Raw genomic sequence first — 14,134 nt, 5'->3', positions numbered from 1 at the left:
TCAACTCCATTATCTAAAACTCCAAACTTCTCTTCTATTACACCAAAAGCCTCTTTCGTGTACCGTTGCTCTGCAACAGAATGATAGGAACAGGATCGTACCATATCTTCATCGAAATCGGTAGTAATCAGGAATCGATAGATTCGCATTTGGATCTTTCAAAGTCAAGCCCACTGCCCGGGGCCAATTCAAAGTCCAAGTCCTCAAATTTAAGCACCAGCATACATTCCACCTCAGATCCTCATACAAAGCTCAGTCCTATTACGATTTCAAGTAGCAATAGTAGTACGGCGCCACATATTCACGCAAATTCACAGTCTTCAATTTTCTCGGGTCCTGAAGAACCAGATTACAGATACTCCAATATTACTGTGACAAACATGGATTTCAAGCAATCAATGAAAGTAGTTGAACCGCTCGAGCCGCTCAAGGCTACGCTGTTAGGACAAGGAATCATCCGGTTATACCGCGAGTTCGAAGATGAACCATCTGAATCGTCTGTAGAAGAACCTTATCCCATACGTAGTAACGAAACAGTGATAGCAGGAGACGATACGATGGTAGCCATAATAGCCGTTCCTACGTATTTTACCGCTACTGATCTCTTGGGATTCATTGGTGAAAACAATCTCCGCTATATCTCCCACATTCGAATTCTTAAAAGTGACAAACCGAACAGGTTTCTTGTACTTCTCAAATTCAGAGACGTCCTCAAGGCTGCTGAGTTCCAGTACGCCTACAATGGTAAACCGTTCAACTCAATGGAACCAGAAACGTGTCATGCCATCTATGTGAAATCTGTAAAAGTGGACTATATTGGTTCCCAAGTTACAGAGTCAGCTGATTCGTTGATTCCATTTCTTCTCCAGGACCCATTTACCTCGCCTCCAACTTCCATTCCAAACAGTCCAAGTACCCGTTCCTCTGGTGGATTTTCGCTTGCGGAAACCGTTGAAATGCCTCTTATAGAATTACCAACATGTCCAGTATGTCTTGAACGAATGGATGCAACTGTTACCGGCTTGCTCACGATTCCCTGCCAGCATACCTTCCATTGCCAGTGTCTCTCCAAATGGAAAGACGACACCTGCCCCATATGTAGATACTCCAATAATTTTTCTAACCAGCGAGTACGGCAGTCTGTGCGTAGATTGCTGCATCTTCCTGCTCCTCGAAGGCCTCTGATGATAGGACTGATAGGCACTTCACTACTATCCACACCTCTGGAAGACCAGGAAGATTGGGAACGATGTATGGACTGTCCAGCAGATGAAAATCTCTGGATCTGTCTCATCTGTGGCAATGTCGGTTGCAGTCGGTATGCCCCCGAACAGCATTCGCTAAAGCATTTCATCCATACAGGTCATTGCTTTGCTATGGAGCTCAATACTTCGCGGGTTTGGGACTATGCTGGTGATAACTACGTGCATCGGCTTGTCACCAACGAGTCTGACGGAAAAATCGTAGAGCTACCTGAAAAAAACGAGTTCTCGGGAGTAGGAAAGTCTGACAGTTCGTCTGCTGATAAAGTAGATGAAGTAGGCTTCGAATACTCGCAATTGCTCATTTCGCAATTGGCATCACAGAGGGAATACTACGAGTCGCTACTATTGGAAAGAGAGGGGCCAAAATCTAGAAGGGGTTCAACTTTATCAGCAGTTGCCAAACTGAGTGCTATTCTAGATTTAGAGTCCAAGTTAGAGAAGATGTCAGCTAAGTTGGATGACTTGACAGAACATGTGATTCCGTCGCTAAGAGACAAAATTTCGCAGAAAGACGAAAAGATTGGCAAATTAGCCAAAGATCTTAACACCATGAATGTGTTGAATGATGCCTTCTCCAAGAAAGTGGAGTTTTTGAACAATGCAAACGACGAGCTCAAGACTAAAATTACATCACTAGAAGAAGAAAAACAAGGATTATCAGAACAAGTGACAGATTTGATGTTTTTCCTTGACAACCAGGAAAAATTCAAAAATGAGTCCCAAGAAGTCAGGGACGGAACAATAGTTATCCAGCAGAATCCAGCGTCAGCTAAAAAGTCTAAAAAGAAGAAGAAGTAATCACCCAGGGAATATCTGTTCACAAGTTTTCCTCTATATAGTTTGGTAATATCCTGCATACAAATGTATTCTTTGCTGCATGCCGATTATCTGTGGAGAGCTGCAAGTTGCAGCAATTCGAGTTGGTGGAAAAGTGGCAACAATAGGAATTTCTTAAACTTGCGCAATTTTGAAATGTAGCGAGTACGTGAATGTCGTGTTGTTGTAGTAGACGTGACGGATAAGCTAGTTGGACTTTCCAATTTGAGATTTTTTCCAAAATTTGTGTAGTTCTTTGCAAGAATACCTAGATAGGATGGCGATGGGATCAAACAATGACTTATAGAGACAAATTTCCGATATCCAAGTGAAGAAATGAAAAGATATCGACCCAGATAGGCTCATATAAAAAGATAAATTTTATAAATGCTGAATCTTGGGAATAATAGCAATACGCAAACACCAATAGGTGGAAACAAGATACCCTCCTTTTCGGAGTTGATAATCAATGTACCCTATGTCCAACACCATGACTCCAGCACCAACTTGACCACGCCATCATATCATTCGAGGTCAGATTCTGGGATGACGATCCCGTCACAAATGCATACGCCAAATCCTTCCATTTCTAATCCACCTGTACCCATAGCCGTAACTACTCCAGAATATAATCATAGATACACATACATCAGCAAACCGGTAGTAAAACATCAGAGAACAGAAAGTTTCCCTGCTCTGTTCAAATTTCCCAGATCACCAGAGGAGTTGACCGACAAGGAATTACAGTCTAACAAATCAAGAGCAGGAAGTTTCGCAACTTCTAAATCTCCTACTTCTACATTTGTAAGCCCCAAGCGAACTCATAAATCTGGGAGCATAGACTCTACCGAATTGAAGGAAGCATACGATAATGCCAATAGCCCCATGAATGATGTTATAGTGTTCTGGAACAAGTTAGGAAACAGCAGCGATGAAAATTTTGATATAGCCAGTGCAGTAGAACTGTTATCCCCTGGTACTGTAGAACAGCAGTTACAAAATTGGCGTAAAGTACAATCGGCACTTACCAAGTTTGAAGATTACAGAAGTGTTAGTGCCTCTAAAACAGAAGCTTTGAGTAGCCCGAAGAAACAAAAGACTAAGAAGAAGAGTCAACGAGCTCCAGCTCCTTCTCTTCTACCAGCTCCACAGCTACATAAAAAAGATCATAAACCGAAAAAGAAGTTTGGATCTACTGGAGAAATTTTACCTATAAAGGTCGACTCCTCAGCCCTTGGCCGTCCAGGACATAAAGAGGCTGTTGATTATGGGGGACTCAACCAGGAGCTCAGTATCCGAGCAGAAATGAAATGCCTGCATTGTCGGTCGAAAGAGACACCTGAGTGGAGAAGAGGACCCCTGGGAAGCCGAACGCTTTGCAATGCTTGTGGACTATTCTATTCTAAACTTATAAGGAGGCATGGGTTGAAGTTGGCCGATAAGATTATAGCAGAGAGGAAAGAAGCTGGTCGAGTTCTTGATCGGAAGATAGCTTAGTAATGATGTATATTAGTATGGAAACAAAGAATCGGAGAGAAGATTTGTAGAATTAGTGGTAAAACCTACGGTGTACGACTATTTAAATACTACTTTACTCTGGTTGTACTTGAATCCCAATAAGAGACAAGGTAAAATGCTACTGTAAGCATAGATTAATAATGTGTGGAGCACAGAGAGTGCTAAGTGTTCCACAAAGAGCTTACAAAGTACTTTTAACAGATATCCACCTTTCTCTATTAAAACGGGATTTCGACCACCAAAGGGGAAATTCCATTTGGTCTCTCGTGTGCAATTTTGGCCATTGCTTGCAATCTTCTGGTTTCACCAATTGGTTTCGCTTTCACAGATAAAGAGCACAGAAGCAGAGATTGGAACTTCTTTCAAGTATGACAAAACCAGGAGAGTCGCACAAACTGTCTGACCTACATACAAGAGCCATCGCAAAACGTGATTTTTCTCTGCGGCTCAATTTTTTTTTTTCAGTCTATAGAAGCTCGATGGATTGCTAGCATAGAATTGTTGCTTGACAAAAGTATTTTTGTCGTAACATTAGACTTTGTTTTTCTATCCTTAGACCCATTCTAATAACATAAGTTCAAGGCTTTCAATATGCTGGAAACTTACGGGTCCAAGTCGGTGCTCAGCAGCAGCGAAGTCTCCTTCCCAAGAGGTGGAGCCACTGCCTTGACTCCACTTGAAGTGAAGGAAATCTCCAATGAAGCCACGAAAGATGTTCTTTTTGAAGCCGCTAATTCTGCAAAGAGAACTGCTTCCAGCAAGACAGACAGACCAGCCAAGAAGGCAAGAAGAGCTCCTAAGAAAAAGAGCCAAGAAGATGCAGACGAAGCAGAAGAAGACTCAAAAGTCCAGATCGAGAATATCACCTTTAAGAGTTTGATTCCAGGCACTCTCGTATTGGGTCAGATTACTGCTGTAGGAAAATTGGATATCACTTTGGCTCTTGGCGATAACCTCGTTGGTTACATCCCCATTACGTCCATAAGCGAAGAGTTGACCATCCAAATTGAACAGTACGAAAAGGCCGAAGATTCAGATGAAGAATCAGAAGACGAAGAAGATGAACAAGAATCGGAAGACGGCAAGATAAGAACCGCAACATTAAAGAGCAAGTCACGCCCAGAATTCCCCGAGCTCAAGACGTTATTCTCCATTGGCCAATGGTTGAGGGCCAAGGTAGTCCAGCCATCTTCCTCCCAGAACCAGAACCAGAAACAAAAGAAGAGAATACAGCTTACTATCGAACCAGAAACAGTCAACCAGCCTCTTGAAGACGAAGACTTGATTCCTGGAAATGCCTTACAATGTTCTGTCAAGTCTGTGGAAGATCACGGGATTATCATGAATACCGGCAGAGACGGCTTGTCAGGTTTCATCTCCAACAAGGAAATCAAGAACACCCCAGACTTGGACGTTGAAATATTGAAACCTGGAAAAGTCTTGCTTACTAGTATTGTATCCAAGTCAGCTTCTAGAACCGTCAATTTGAGACCGATTCACTCGACTTCAGTATCGAAAAAGTCGGCTGTAACATCCATTTCTTCTGTAGATGCCGTTTTACCAGGTATTTTAGTGGATGCACTTGTAGCTGATGTCACAAAGAATGGTTTGATAGTCAAGGTATTTGGATTGGTAGATGCTACCATTAACTTGGCCCAACTACAGGAATTTGACTTCAATGCTTTGAAACACAAGTATGCCATTGGTAACAACATAAAGGCTAGAGTCATGGCTGTTCTCACCCGAGCCGGATCTAAGAAGTTGATCTTATCGCATTTACCCCACGCCATTTCCTACACCAGTACTGCCAGCAACCCAGATGCTTTAGAAGCTTTCCCAATTGGTCATGTGTTGGAAGATGCTGAAGTTGTGGGCTCTGATCCAAATTATGTCTTCCTCAAGTTTGGAGGTTCTATTCTTGGTCAAGTGCACAACTCCAAGATTGACAAGGATAAGACACTTGAGCACGACTTTAATCTTGGCTCAAAGCACAGTGCCAGAGTGATTGGCTTCAATAGCATAGACAACTTATTGGTGTTGACTATGGAATCCCATGTCATAAACTCTCAATACTTACATGCTTCTGATGTTCCTAACGGAACCGCCGTCAAATCATGTGAGATCATCAAAGTTTTACCTGAAGCTGGTGGAATTGTCATTAAAGTTCTCGACGAGTTCGAAGGATTTGTACCAGGCAGCCACATGTCTGACATCAAATTGGTATACCCTGAAAGAAAGTTCAAGGTAGGCAGTAAGGTCAGAGGCAGAGTGTTGAGCAAACAAGGTAACAAGTTAGTAGTGACATTTAAGAAGTCGTTAGTTAACATTGAAGACGATGAAGTTTTGGCCAGATTCGAAGATGCAAAAATTGGCTTCAAGACCCCAGCCATTGTTGAAAAATTTGTTCACAATGGTGCCATTGTGTCTTTCTTTGGTAACTTGAGAGCTTTCTTGCCCAAAAACGAAATCTCAGAGACATTTGTAAGCAACGCTAGTGATTACTTGAGGTTGGGACAAACTGTCAACGTCAGAGTGTTAGACGTCAAACAGGAAGAAAAGAGAATGCTAGTCACCTTGAGGCATTCGTCGGAATTGACCAACACCCAAAAATCATCCATTGATGACTTGCAACCAGGGAAATCTATTGTAACCGTATCTGTTGTAGAAAAGACCAAGGACTCGGTTATTGTTGAGTTGGAAGGCAACAGCTTGCGTGGTGTCATATATACGGGCCATTTGACTGATGGCAACTACGAACAAAACAGAGCCTACGCTAAGAAATTATCCATTGGCGAAAAGCTTGAAGTTCTTGTGCTCGAAAAGGATTTAAAGGCTAGAACGGTTATTGTTTCAGCCAAGAAATCCTTGATCGACGCTGCTAAGCAAGACGCCATCCCAGCTTACTTCAAGGATATCAAGGTGGACAACAAGATGTTGCGTGGTTTCGTCAAGTCTGTCACCAACAAGGGGTTGTTCGTATCCTTTGCTGGTAAGTTGACTGGTTTGGTGTTGGCTAAATATGCAACCAGCAACGAAAACGAGGACTTATTGAAGAAGTTCTACAAGTACCAATCGATTGCTTGTCGTGTTATCAACATTGATGAGGAAAACAAAAGATTCTTGTTGACTTTGAAGGATGTCAACGGCTCCAAGAACATCGACTCTGAGGCCGTAGTGAACCCAGTAGACACTAGCAAGAAGTTGATTGGTGACTTTGTTCCTGGTATCGCTACGAAGGCTGTCATCAAGTCGGTCAAAGGTACTCAATTGAACGTTCAGTTAGCTGATAACTTACAGGGCAGAATTGCAGCTACTGAGTGTTTCAACTCCTGGAATGAAATCAAGGATAAGAAGCAGCCATTGTCTCAGTTCCACAAGGGTCAAGTTATTGATGTTAAGATTATCGGTTTCCACGATGCTAAGAACCACAAATTCTTACCCATAACCCATACCAGATCTAATAAGAACATCATCCTTGAGCTTTCTCTCATCAAGAAGGATCTCGAATCTTCCACTCCATACCAGGAGTTGACCTTTTCTAGCATCGTCCCCGGTTCCCAGCACATTGTATTTGTCAACAACATTGCCAAGGGCTATGTCTGGGCATCATTATCTCCAAACATCAGAGGACGTATTTCTTTCATGGAATTGACAGACAATGTTTCAGTGTTCGATGATCTTGAAAACAACTTGCCTATTGGTTCTGCCATCAGTGCAACTGTTAAGGAAGTTGACAATGAGCACCACTCGGTTGTGTTGACAGCCAGAAAGAACATGGTGGCTTCTATCAAGGATGTCAAAGTTGGTCAAAAGTACCCTGCCAGAATTTTGAAAGTCAGAGACACCTATGTTCTTGTCGAATTGGGCGAGAAGGTTGTAGCCTCTGCATTCATTACTGATGCATTGGACAACTATTCTGACAAATTGGAATCTGTCTTTACCACGAACGAGTTTGCTACTGCTACCGTCTTAGACATCGACACCGATTCAGAGAAGATAGCTGTCTCCTTACGTACCGACAGCCCTACTGACAAGGTGATCAACTCCATTGCTGACTTGAACCGTGGCGATGTCGTCAAGGGATTTGTCAAGAATGTAGCCAACAACGGTGTATATGTTTCATTGGGCAGATCTGTTCATGCTTTGGTCAGAGTTGCTGACTTGTCTGACGCCTACTTGAAGGACTGGAAGAAGTACTTCAAGCCACATCAGCCTATTTTGGGTAAGATCTCAGCCTGTAAAGAAGAAGGCAGAGTATTGATGACTTTGAAGGAAAGTGAGGTCAGCGGTGAGTTAAACGTCTTGAAGAGATTCGACGATTTGGTCGTTGGTGAAATCTTTGAGGGTTCTGTCAAGCGTGCTACTGATTTTGGTGTATTTATCAAGTTGGATGGTACTCTCAACATCACTGGTTTGTGCCACCACTCTCAAATTGCTGACAAGGATGTAGATAATGTTACTTCCTTGTTTGGTGAAGGTGACAGAGTCAAGGTCAAACTCTTAGCTATTGACAGCGACAAGAAGCAGTTGTCGTTGGGTATGAAAGCTTCATACTTTACTACTGGTGAAGAAACTGAAGGAGAAACCGACGACATAGAAATGAAGGAAAGCGATGACGAGTCTGAAGTTGAAGAATCCGAAGAGGAAGAAGCCGAAAACGACGAAGATGACGACGACGACGAAGTCATGGAAGCTTTTGCCGAAGAAGCAGACAGCGAGGAAGACGAAGAAGAAGACGTCGAAGAAAAATCGACTGGTTCTTTATCTGGGTTGGCCACTAATGGATTTGATTGGACTGCTTCCATCTTAGACCAAGCTGAAGATGATGACGAGTCTTCTGACGAAGAGGATTTCACCCAGGACAAGAAGTCCAAAAAGAAAAAGCAGAATATCGTTGAAGACAAGACTGCTGACTTGAACACGCGTGCTCCACAGTCCGTGGCCGATTTCGAGCGTCTTCTTGTAGGAAATCCAAACTCTTCTATTTTGTGGATGAACTACATGTCTTTCCAATTACAATTGAGTGAAGCCGACAAGGCTCGCGAGATCGGGGAAAGAGCCTTGAAGACCATAAACTACCGTGACGAGCAAGAGAAATTAAACATTTGGATTGCCTTGCTCAACTTGGAAAACACTTTCGGTACTGATGAATCCTTGGAAGAGATTTTCAAGCGTTCGACCCAGTACATGGACTCATTGACCATGCACCAGAAGTTGGTCAGTATCTACAGCATGTCGGAGAAATACTACCAGGCTGAAGAGTTGTATAAGGTGATGACTAAGAAGTTTGGCAAGTCTATATCCGTATGGGTTCAATATGGTTCCTTCTTGTTGGACCGTAAGTTACAGGAAGAAACACATGAGGTATTGGCCAAGGCATTGCAGACTTTACCCAAGAGAGATCATATTGAAGTTGTGAGAAAGTTCGCACAACTCGAGTTCAGCAAAGGGGATGCTGAACAGGGTAGATCCTTGTTTGAAGGTTTGGTTGCCGATGCTCCTAAGAGAATCGACTTGTGGAACGTTTACGTGGACCAAGAAATCAAACAAGACAACAAGAGCAAGGTTGAAGACATCTTTGAGAGAGCTTTGGCTAAGAAGTTGTCAAGAAAACAGGCCAAGTTCTTCTTCACCAAATGGCTTGCTTTTGAAGAAGAAAAGGGAGATGAACAGATGGCTGCTAGAATCAAAGCCAGAGCCGTTGAGTACGCCCAATCTCACAAGTAGCATTACACTGCAAACAAACATGAAAACCTCACAAGCATTTTTATTTTTATCATTACAACTGTCTATAGAACCTATTGTATATTGCATTTATTTACTTCATTCATTTAATATAGAGAATAGTTTAACTGAGTGGTAGGCTTCTTTCACATGTTCGAAGAAACCAAGTAGTCTGTTAATGGTTGCGAAAAAAGTATAAGGTGCAAAATTTTCAGCGCCTAAAAATTTCAAATTCTTGTTTATCAGAAATCCAGCCATCCTAAGGGATTACCACAAGCACGAGGTATTATAACAGCAATCATGCAATATTGTCGCATTGGTAGTGCTTGGGTCGTGTTTACATTTGTGTCCATCGTCCTATTCGGTTGGAAGACTGGCTTGTTGAAAGAGTATTGGCCAACTTTTACTTTGGCAGAATCAGGTGCTTTCAGAGCCATAGTGGAATGTAGCGATATCCACACCCCTTCACATTGCTACAGTCTACACCATGTTAATCTAAACTCCGAGTTTGCAAAACACAAACCGCAAGCCTTGCTGTTTTTATTGCAAAGGTAAGTCTTACGTCTGAGGTCGTACATGATTTTGCACCCAAAACTAACTACAGTCAAGCTGTTTGGATTCAGTTAATAGAACCTCCAACGACGTTATGTTTCTTCTAGATTTGCAAAACTGCTTTCATCAAAGCGAGCTCATCGAGGTTTCCAGCGAAAACCGAGCTAGAAGAGACACATGGGCGTATGAGGTTGTGGTGGTATTGGTTATCTTTCAAGTAGTAGTTGGAGCAGTAAGTTTTCACAGGACAAGTGCGATCGGCCAGAAGTCGGAATTTGCAGATCCTAAATCTACAACAATCCAAGAGAATCGGCTAACAGGCGAATTTAGCGAGGCTAATACTGCTGTCAGGAAAGCCGAAGATAGCAATAGTAAGTCTTCAAGGTACATCAGGACCAATTTCCCATGTGACAAAATTTCTGCTGCATGGAAGCTCCTGGATCTGAACAATGACGCCGAGGCAGAATCTCACGATAGTCAGAACGAGAGCAAAAATCGTGCAATTGTCAGGGAAGTGAAGAAGAGATACGCCTCAGACCTGAAGCCTTTTGTTACGACTCCTAAAGCTACTTTAATCTCGTTAACATGTGGAAACGACCAGGACGCTGATGGAGAGTTTGTTGAGCAGAATGTTGGCATCAATTCTGTTGTTCCTCAGACCCAGATCCAGCTCCAGAACTTTCCCTCGGGCAATTGCAAGAGAATACAGGAGACAGGCCCCACGGCTGAATCCTCGGTAGAGAAAAATGTGTCGCAAAATGTGTCACCGCAAGCACCAGACCAGCTAGTACCCTTTTCCCACTCTACTGGGACGAGAGACAGAAAGGAGAACTTTGACATTTCCACGGCCCAGGGCCGCAGCGACTTCAAACGGTACTTGAAGAACCTGGTGGGCCTCTCTATTCCATATCTGGCACCGATAAACGTTTCTCGCCAATGGCATAACTACGGCGGCACCGCTAGCGGCGGAATCGTTTTCAACGGGAGCCGCACCGCGCTACAGCCGTCCCTGCTTTCCATCACATACGGGGAGCTCAAGAAGCGAGATAACTACAAGAAGCGGTACCAAAGGATTTACGTTCCAGGGCGAGGCTGGGTTTCTTCGAAGAAGCTAGCTTATGAAGAGGCGGTGTATGGTCCCGATAGCCCTGTCAGGTCGAAGGTGTCGTGAACAGTAGCATTGTTGTACGAGAGGGTGAGAACGAAAAGGACTAGTTTGTAGTGCTGGAGAGAATCAGAGAGTAGAGGAAGAGTAGAGAGACGCAGTGAAACCGGCTTAAATTAGCGAGAACTGCTCAAAACTAGTGGGAGCTACCGAGAACATTACCGGGAGTGGCGCCATGAGAAATGAGAAACTCGCTGGACGAAGTGTACGCAAAGGGCTTAAAGGTGTTGGGTGGTGCCAGAAATGAATGTGATTTTGCATCCATGTGAGTTTACGCGTAAACTAATTTTGATAATGAGATTGTGATCGTTTTAAAGAATGTGAGAATCCATTATTCTTTAGGATTGGCAGGTTTCTGTTAGACCTGCTGTAGAGCTTTTGTTCCGTAAAGTAGAGTGTCTTTCACAACAACCTGCCATTGTTCCTCTGTTGGTGATCTCCTGCTCCAGACTCTATGCACACTTTATATTCTTTCTACTTGGTCGAATTGCTTCACAATACTTAATAGAGAATTAACTAGTAGCTCCTAGCCAGAAGACGTAGACCCCCTTAGCACTTTGCTACCATTTGAAGGAGTCAGCATCCACTTCTGCTACTTCGTGATTATTCCATTCAAGTTCTCTTGCAAAATTGTATGCCCCCACTCACACACCACCCCTCCTCTCAACAAATATATTTCATACGCACTTCTAACTACTTTCACATGCCTGGCACAAAATCTGGCATCTCGACTTTTCCAGTTGGAAACAAGAATTAACATAAATAGCACCACTATCGTTCTTTGTTACAGCCAGCCGGTCGGATCGAGTCGCTATCAGAACGTCGGATCACCATTCGTATAAACCATAGTTTAGACGGTATAGAGTCAGATAAGTGAAAAATTTCACATCCTCACACCATAAAGACAGCAGAGACACTCCGGACACTCTAGACTCCTATACAACTTTTACGATAATCCATAGATCTAGACAGTCTAGCTACAAGCCACTTATAGCATAGCATCTAACATCTTCTTGTTCGTCCCTTTTCTTAAGGAAGTTACTTGAATTTTTCAATCCTTTTCACCACACAAATTTCCGATATTCATGACTGAAGTCAACAGATTCAAGCGGAAATTGTCCCTAGACGAAAACGCGAACGGAGTAGACTCCATATCGTCACCCTCGCCTTCGCCCTCACCACCTCCACCTTATGAGAAGCGTAAATTTGAGTCAAACGTGCCTACGTTTTCGAGTCGACCTCAATCACCAGCTATCGCAAACGGTGCCAGCAACGGAAACGATACCGAATTGGTCTCGGCAGCAGAGGCTCTTACACAGTTGAACCAATCAGCTTCGCCGACTTCTGGCACTCAAAGTATAGCTTCTCCAATCGACGACGCTAGCAGTGAAACTCAGCATCCGTTTGTCACCAAGGTGTCGCAGGTCACGAAACATCCCATCGTGACCAATGCTGTCAAGTTCTACGAAAGCTCGAAGAGACAATATGCCACTTTTAACTATGCGGCTGAAATTGTAGAAAAAGCGGCTTTTCCTGTAGTCAAGAACTTGGAAGAGGGTTTGAACAATAGACATCAGGCTAGACAGAAGAAGCTTTCTCCTGTGACGTCAAAGAGAAGACGTCTTTCCAATGCCAGTGGTGTAGATTCCAAGGTAACTCCAGAAACAACGAAGAGAATCCAGTTCTGTTTGCATATCTTACGGTTAGCCACCGATAACATCACCAGCAAAGTAAACTTCTTGCAGCAGAAAATGTTAGAACGCGAGAAAGTGGCTCAGGAAGAACACGAGAAGCAGCAGCAGGAGTTGGAGCAACAAGCTCAAGAAGAGAGCGCAGTACCTACTACTGAAGTTGTGGAACAGGCCAATACCGAAATTGTATCTACAGTTAAGAAGATTATCCACCTACTCTCCAACTTCAGACCTTCTTCCTTGAGTGCCGAAAGCTTATCCCCCACTCCGAGCCATTCGGAAGATAGTGAGTTGAAACAGTCGATCAGAGACATCATTTTGACGTTACCCAATACTTTGCAACAAAACAGCGTAGCCAGCAGTCCCAATGCCAACAACGCTCAGCAGGTCAATGATAGAGTATTTTTGTTTGCCAAAGAATCATTGGATATGATTGCCAAATTGACCACTGTTTTCAACGAGCAGTTGGCCAAGGCTGAATCATGGGTAGGTGGAGAAGCAGCTGAATCTGAAGTAGCCGTAGAAGAACAAGAGAAGGAAGAGGATCCTGATATCTCACGTTTTAACTCTAACCAATCAACACTTAGTTGATCTATTGATCTAGTGATCTAGTGATTTTAACTACCTCGGAACTATAGATTTACCTATTGATTTATCTAGTTATCAAGTTGGTGTTTTTACTAAACTAGTATGATTGGTCTTACGACTGATTTTCCACTAGTAATGGGTTTGTTTTACGGCATTTGGCACTACATACTAATTCTGTAGCTTGGTTTGATTTTTTTGGGACATTGTATTATCTTATGTAATGAATATTACTTCTTTGGAATTGCTTTCGGAGAGATAAACTCATGTAGGTACACACGTCAATGTAAATCGAAGTAATCCTCGAGACTCTGAAAATAAAAATCGTGGCAAACTCCTTGTTAGGTTTCTCTTCACTGCTTTATTAAGTAACTCGGCGAAACGTACTTAAGCGATCAAAATATGCAATCATTCAATTTCAAAGACACTTCAATATGCCAGCAAAATATAACTAGCGGACTCTGATGGACTAATCGGGAAGCGTCACACACTCTATCGAGTTATATCTATACAAGACTTTGGGGTAGCCTCTTCGCAACCAACTTACGGCCCTCTTCTCTTAGGCTCATACCCCAGACTTGGAAAACGCATATGGATGAAATTTGCTTACGAGATGTCAGGGCCACTGGCTCTATATTTTAAAAACTAAACCTAAAAGTCAATTCAAGCTGTTAAAGGCAAATGAGTCGCCAACCCAATCCAGATTAGGAGGTCTTGACATCTAGTAGAGATAATGACTGGGCCCAGACGTTGACGTTGACCATATTGAGGCATCGTAAGATTTGGGAGTGTATGAAAACTGAAGCATTTTGCACCTA

At 43.0% G+C, this 14,134-nt stretch overlaps 5 protein-coding genes across 5 annotated transcripts; all 5 read left to right on the top strand. All coding sequences in view use genetic code 12, as the record gives it.

The window, feature by feature from the left end:
• Window positions 1-80: 80 nt before the first annotated feature.
• On the top strand, window positions 81-2,063 carry PICST_58891 (predicted protein; the record flags this gene model as incomplete). Its single annotated transcript, XM_001384405.1, has 2 exons — window positions 81-163; window positions 356-2,063. 2 exons carry the CDS (start codon window positions 81-83, stop codon window positions 2,061-2,063), a joined length of 1,791 nt encoding a protein of 596 aa, XP_001384442.2.
• A 564-nt stretch (window positions 2,064-2,627) lies between these two features.
• GAT2.2 (GATA-family of DNA binding proteins-like protein) lies at window positions 2,628-3,578 on the top strand (the record flags this gene model as incomplete). Its single annotated transcript, XM_001384404.1, has 1 exon — window positions 2,628-3,578. The coding sequence occupies one exon, from the start codon at window positions 2,628-2,630 to the stop codon at window positions 3,576-3,578; it is 951 nt and encodes a 316-aa protein (XP_001384441.2).
• Window positions 3,579-4,175: 597 nt separating this feature from the next.
• RRP5 (Part of small ribosomal subunit (SSU) processosome (contains U3 snoRNA)) lies at window positions 4,176-9,449 on the top strand. The gene is made up of 2 exons (XM_001384403.1): window positions 4,176-8,282; window positions 8,319-9,449. The coding sequence occupies exons 1-2, from the start codon at window positions 4,191-4,193 to the stop codon at window positions 9,324-9,326; spliced, it is 5,100 nt and encodes a 1,699-aa protein (XP_001384440.2). The 5' UTR covers window positions 4,176-4,190; the 3' UTR covers window positions 9,327-9,449.
• Window positions 9,450-9,623: 174 nt separating this feature from the next.
• Window positions 9,624-11,046, top strand: PICST_31412 (predicted protein; the record flags this gene model as incomplete). The annotated part of the gene is made up of 2 exons (XM_001384402.1): window positions 9,624-9,874; window positions 9,933-11,046. The coding sequence occupies 2 exons, from the start codon at window positions 9,624-9,626 to the stop codon at window positions 11,044-11,046; spliced, it is 1,365 nt and encodes a 454-aa protein (XP_001384439.2).
• Window positions 11,047-12,209: 1,163 nt separating this feature from the next.
• On the top strand, window positions 12,210-13,229 carry PICST_11568 (predicted protein; the record flags this gene model as incomplete). Its single annotated transcript, XM_001384401.1, has 2 exons — window positions 12,210-12,240; window positions 12,292-13,229. Coding segments are annotated over 2 exons (969 nt in total), but the record flags the coding sequence as incomplete, so codon positions are not given.
• Between the last annotated feature and the right edge of the window lie 905 nt (window positions 13,230-14,134).

This window comes from Scheffersomyces stipitis, chromosome 4 (genome assembly GCF_000209165.1).
Source record: "Scheffersomyces stipitis CBS 6054 chromosome 4, complete sequence".
NCBI classification, from domain to species: Eukaryota; Fungi; Ascomycota; class Pichiomycetes; order Serinales; family Debaryomycetaceae; genus Scheffersomyces; species Scheffersomyces stipitis.
Note: the sequence above shows the minus strand (reverse complement) of the source record. Positions and strands in the feature narration are given on the sequence as shown.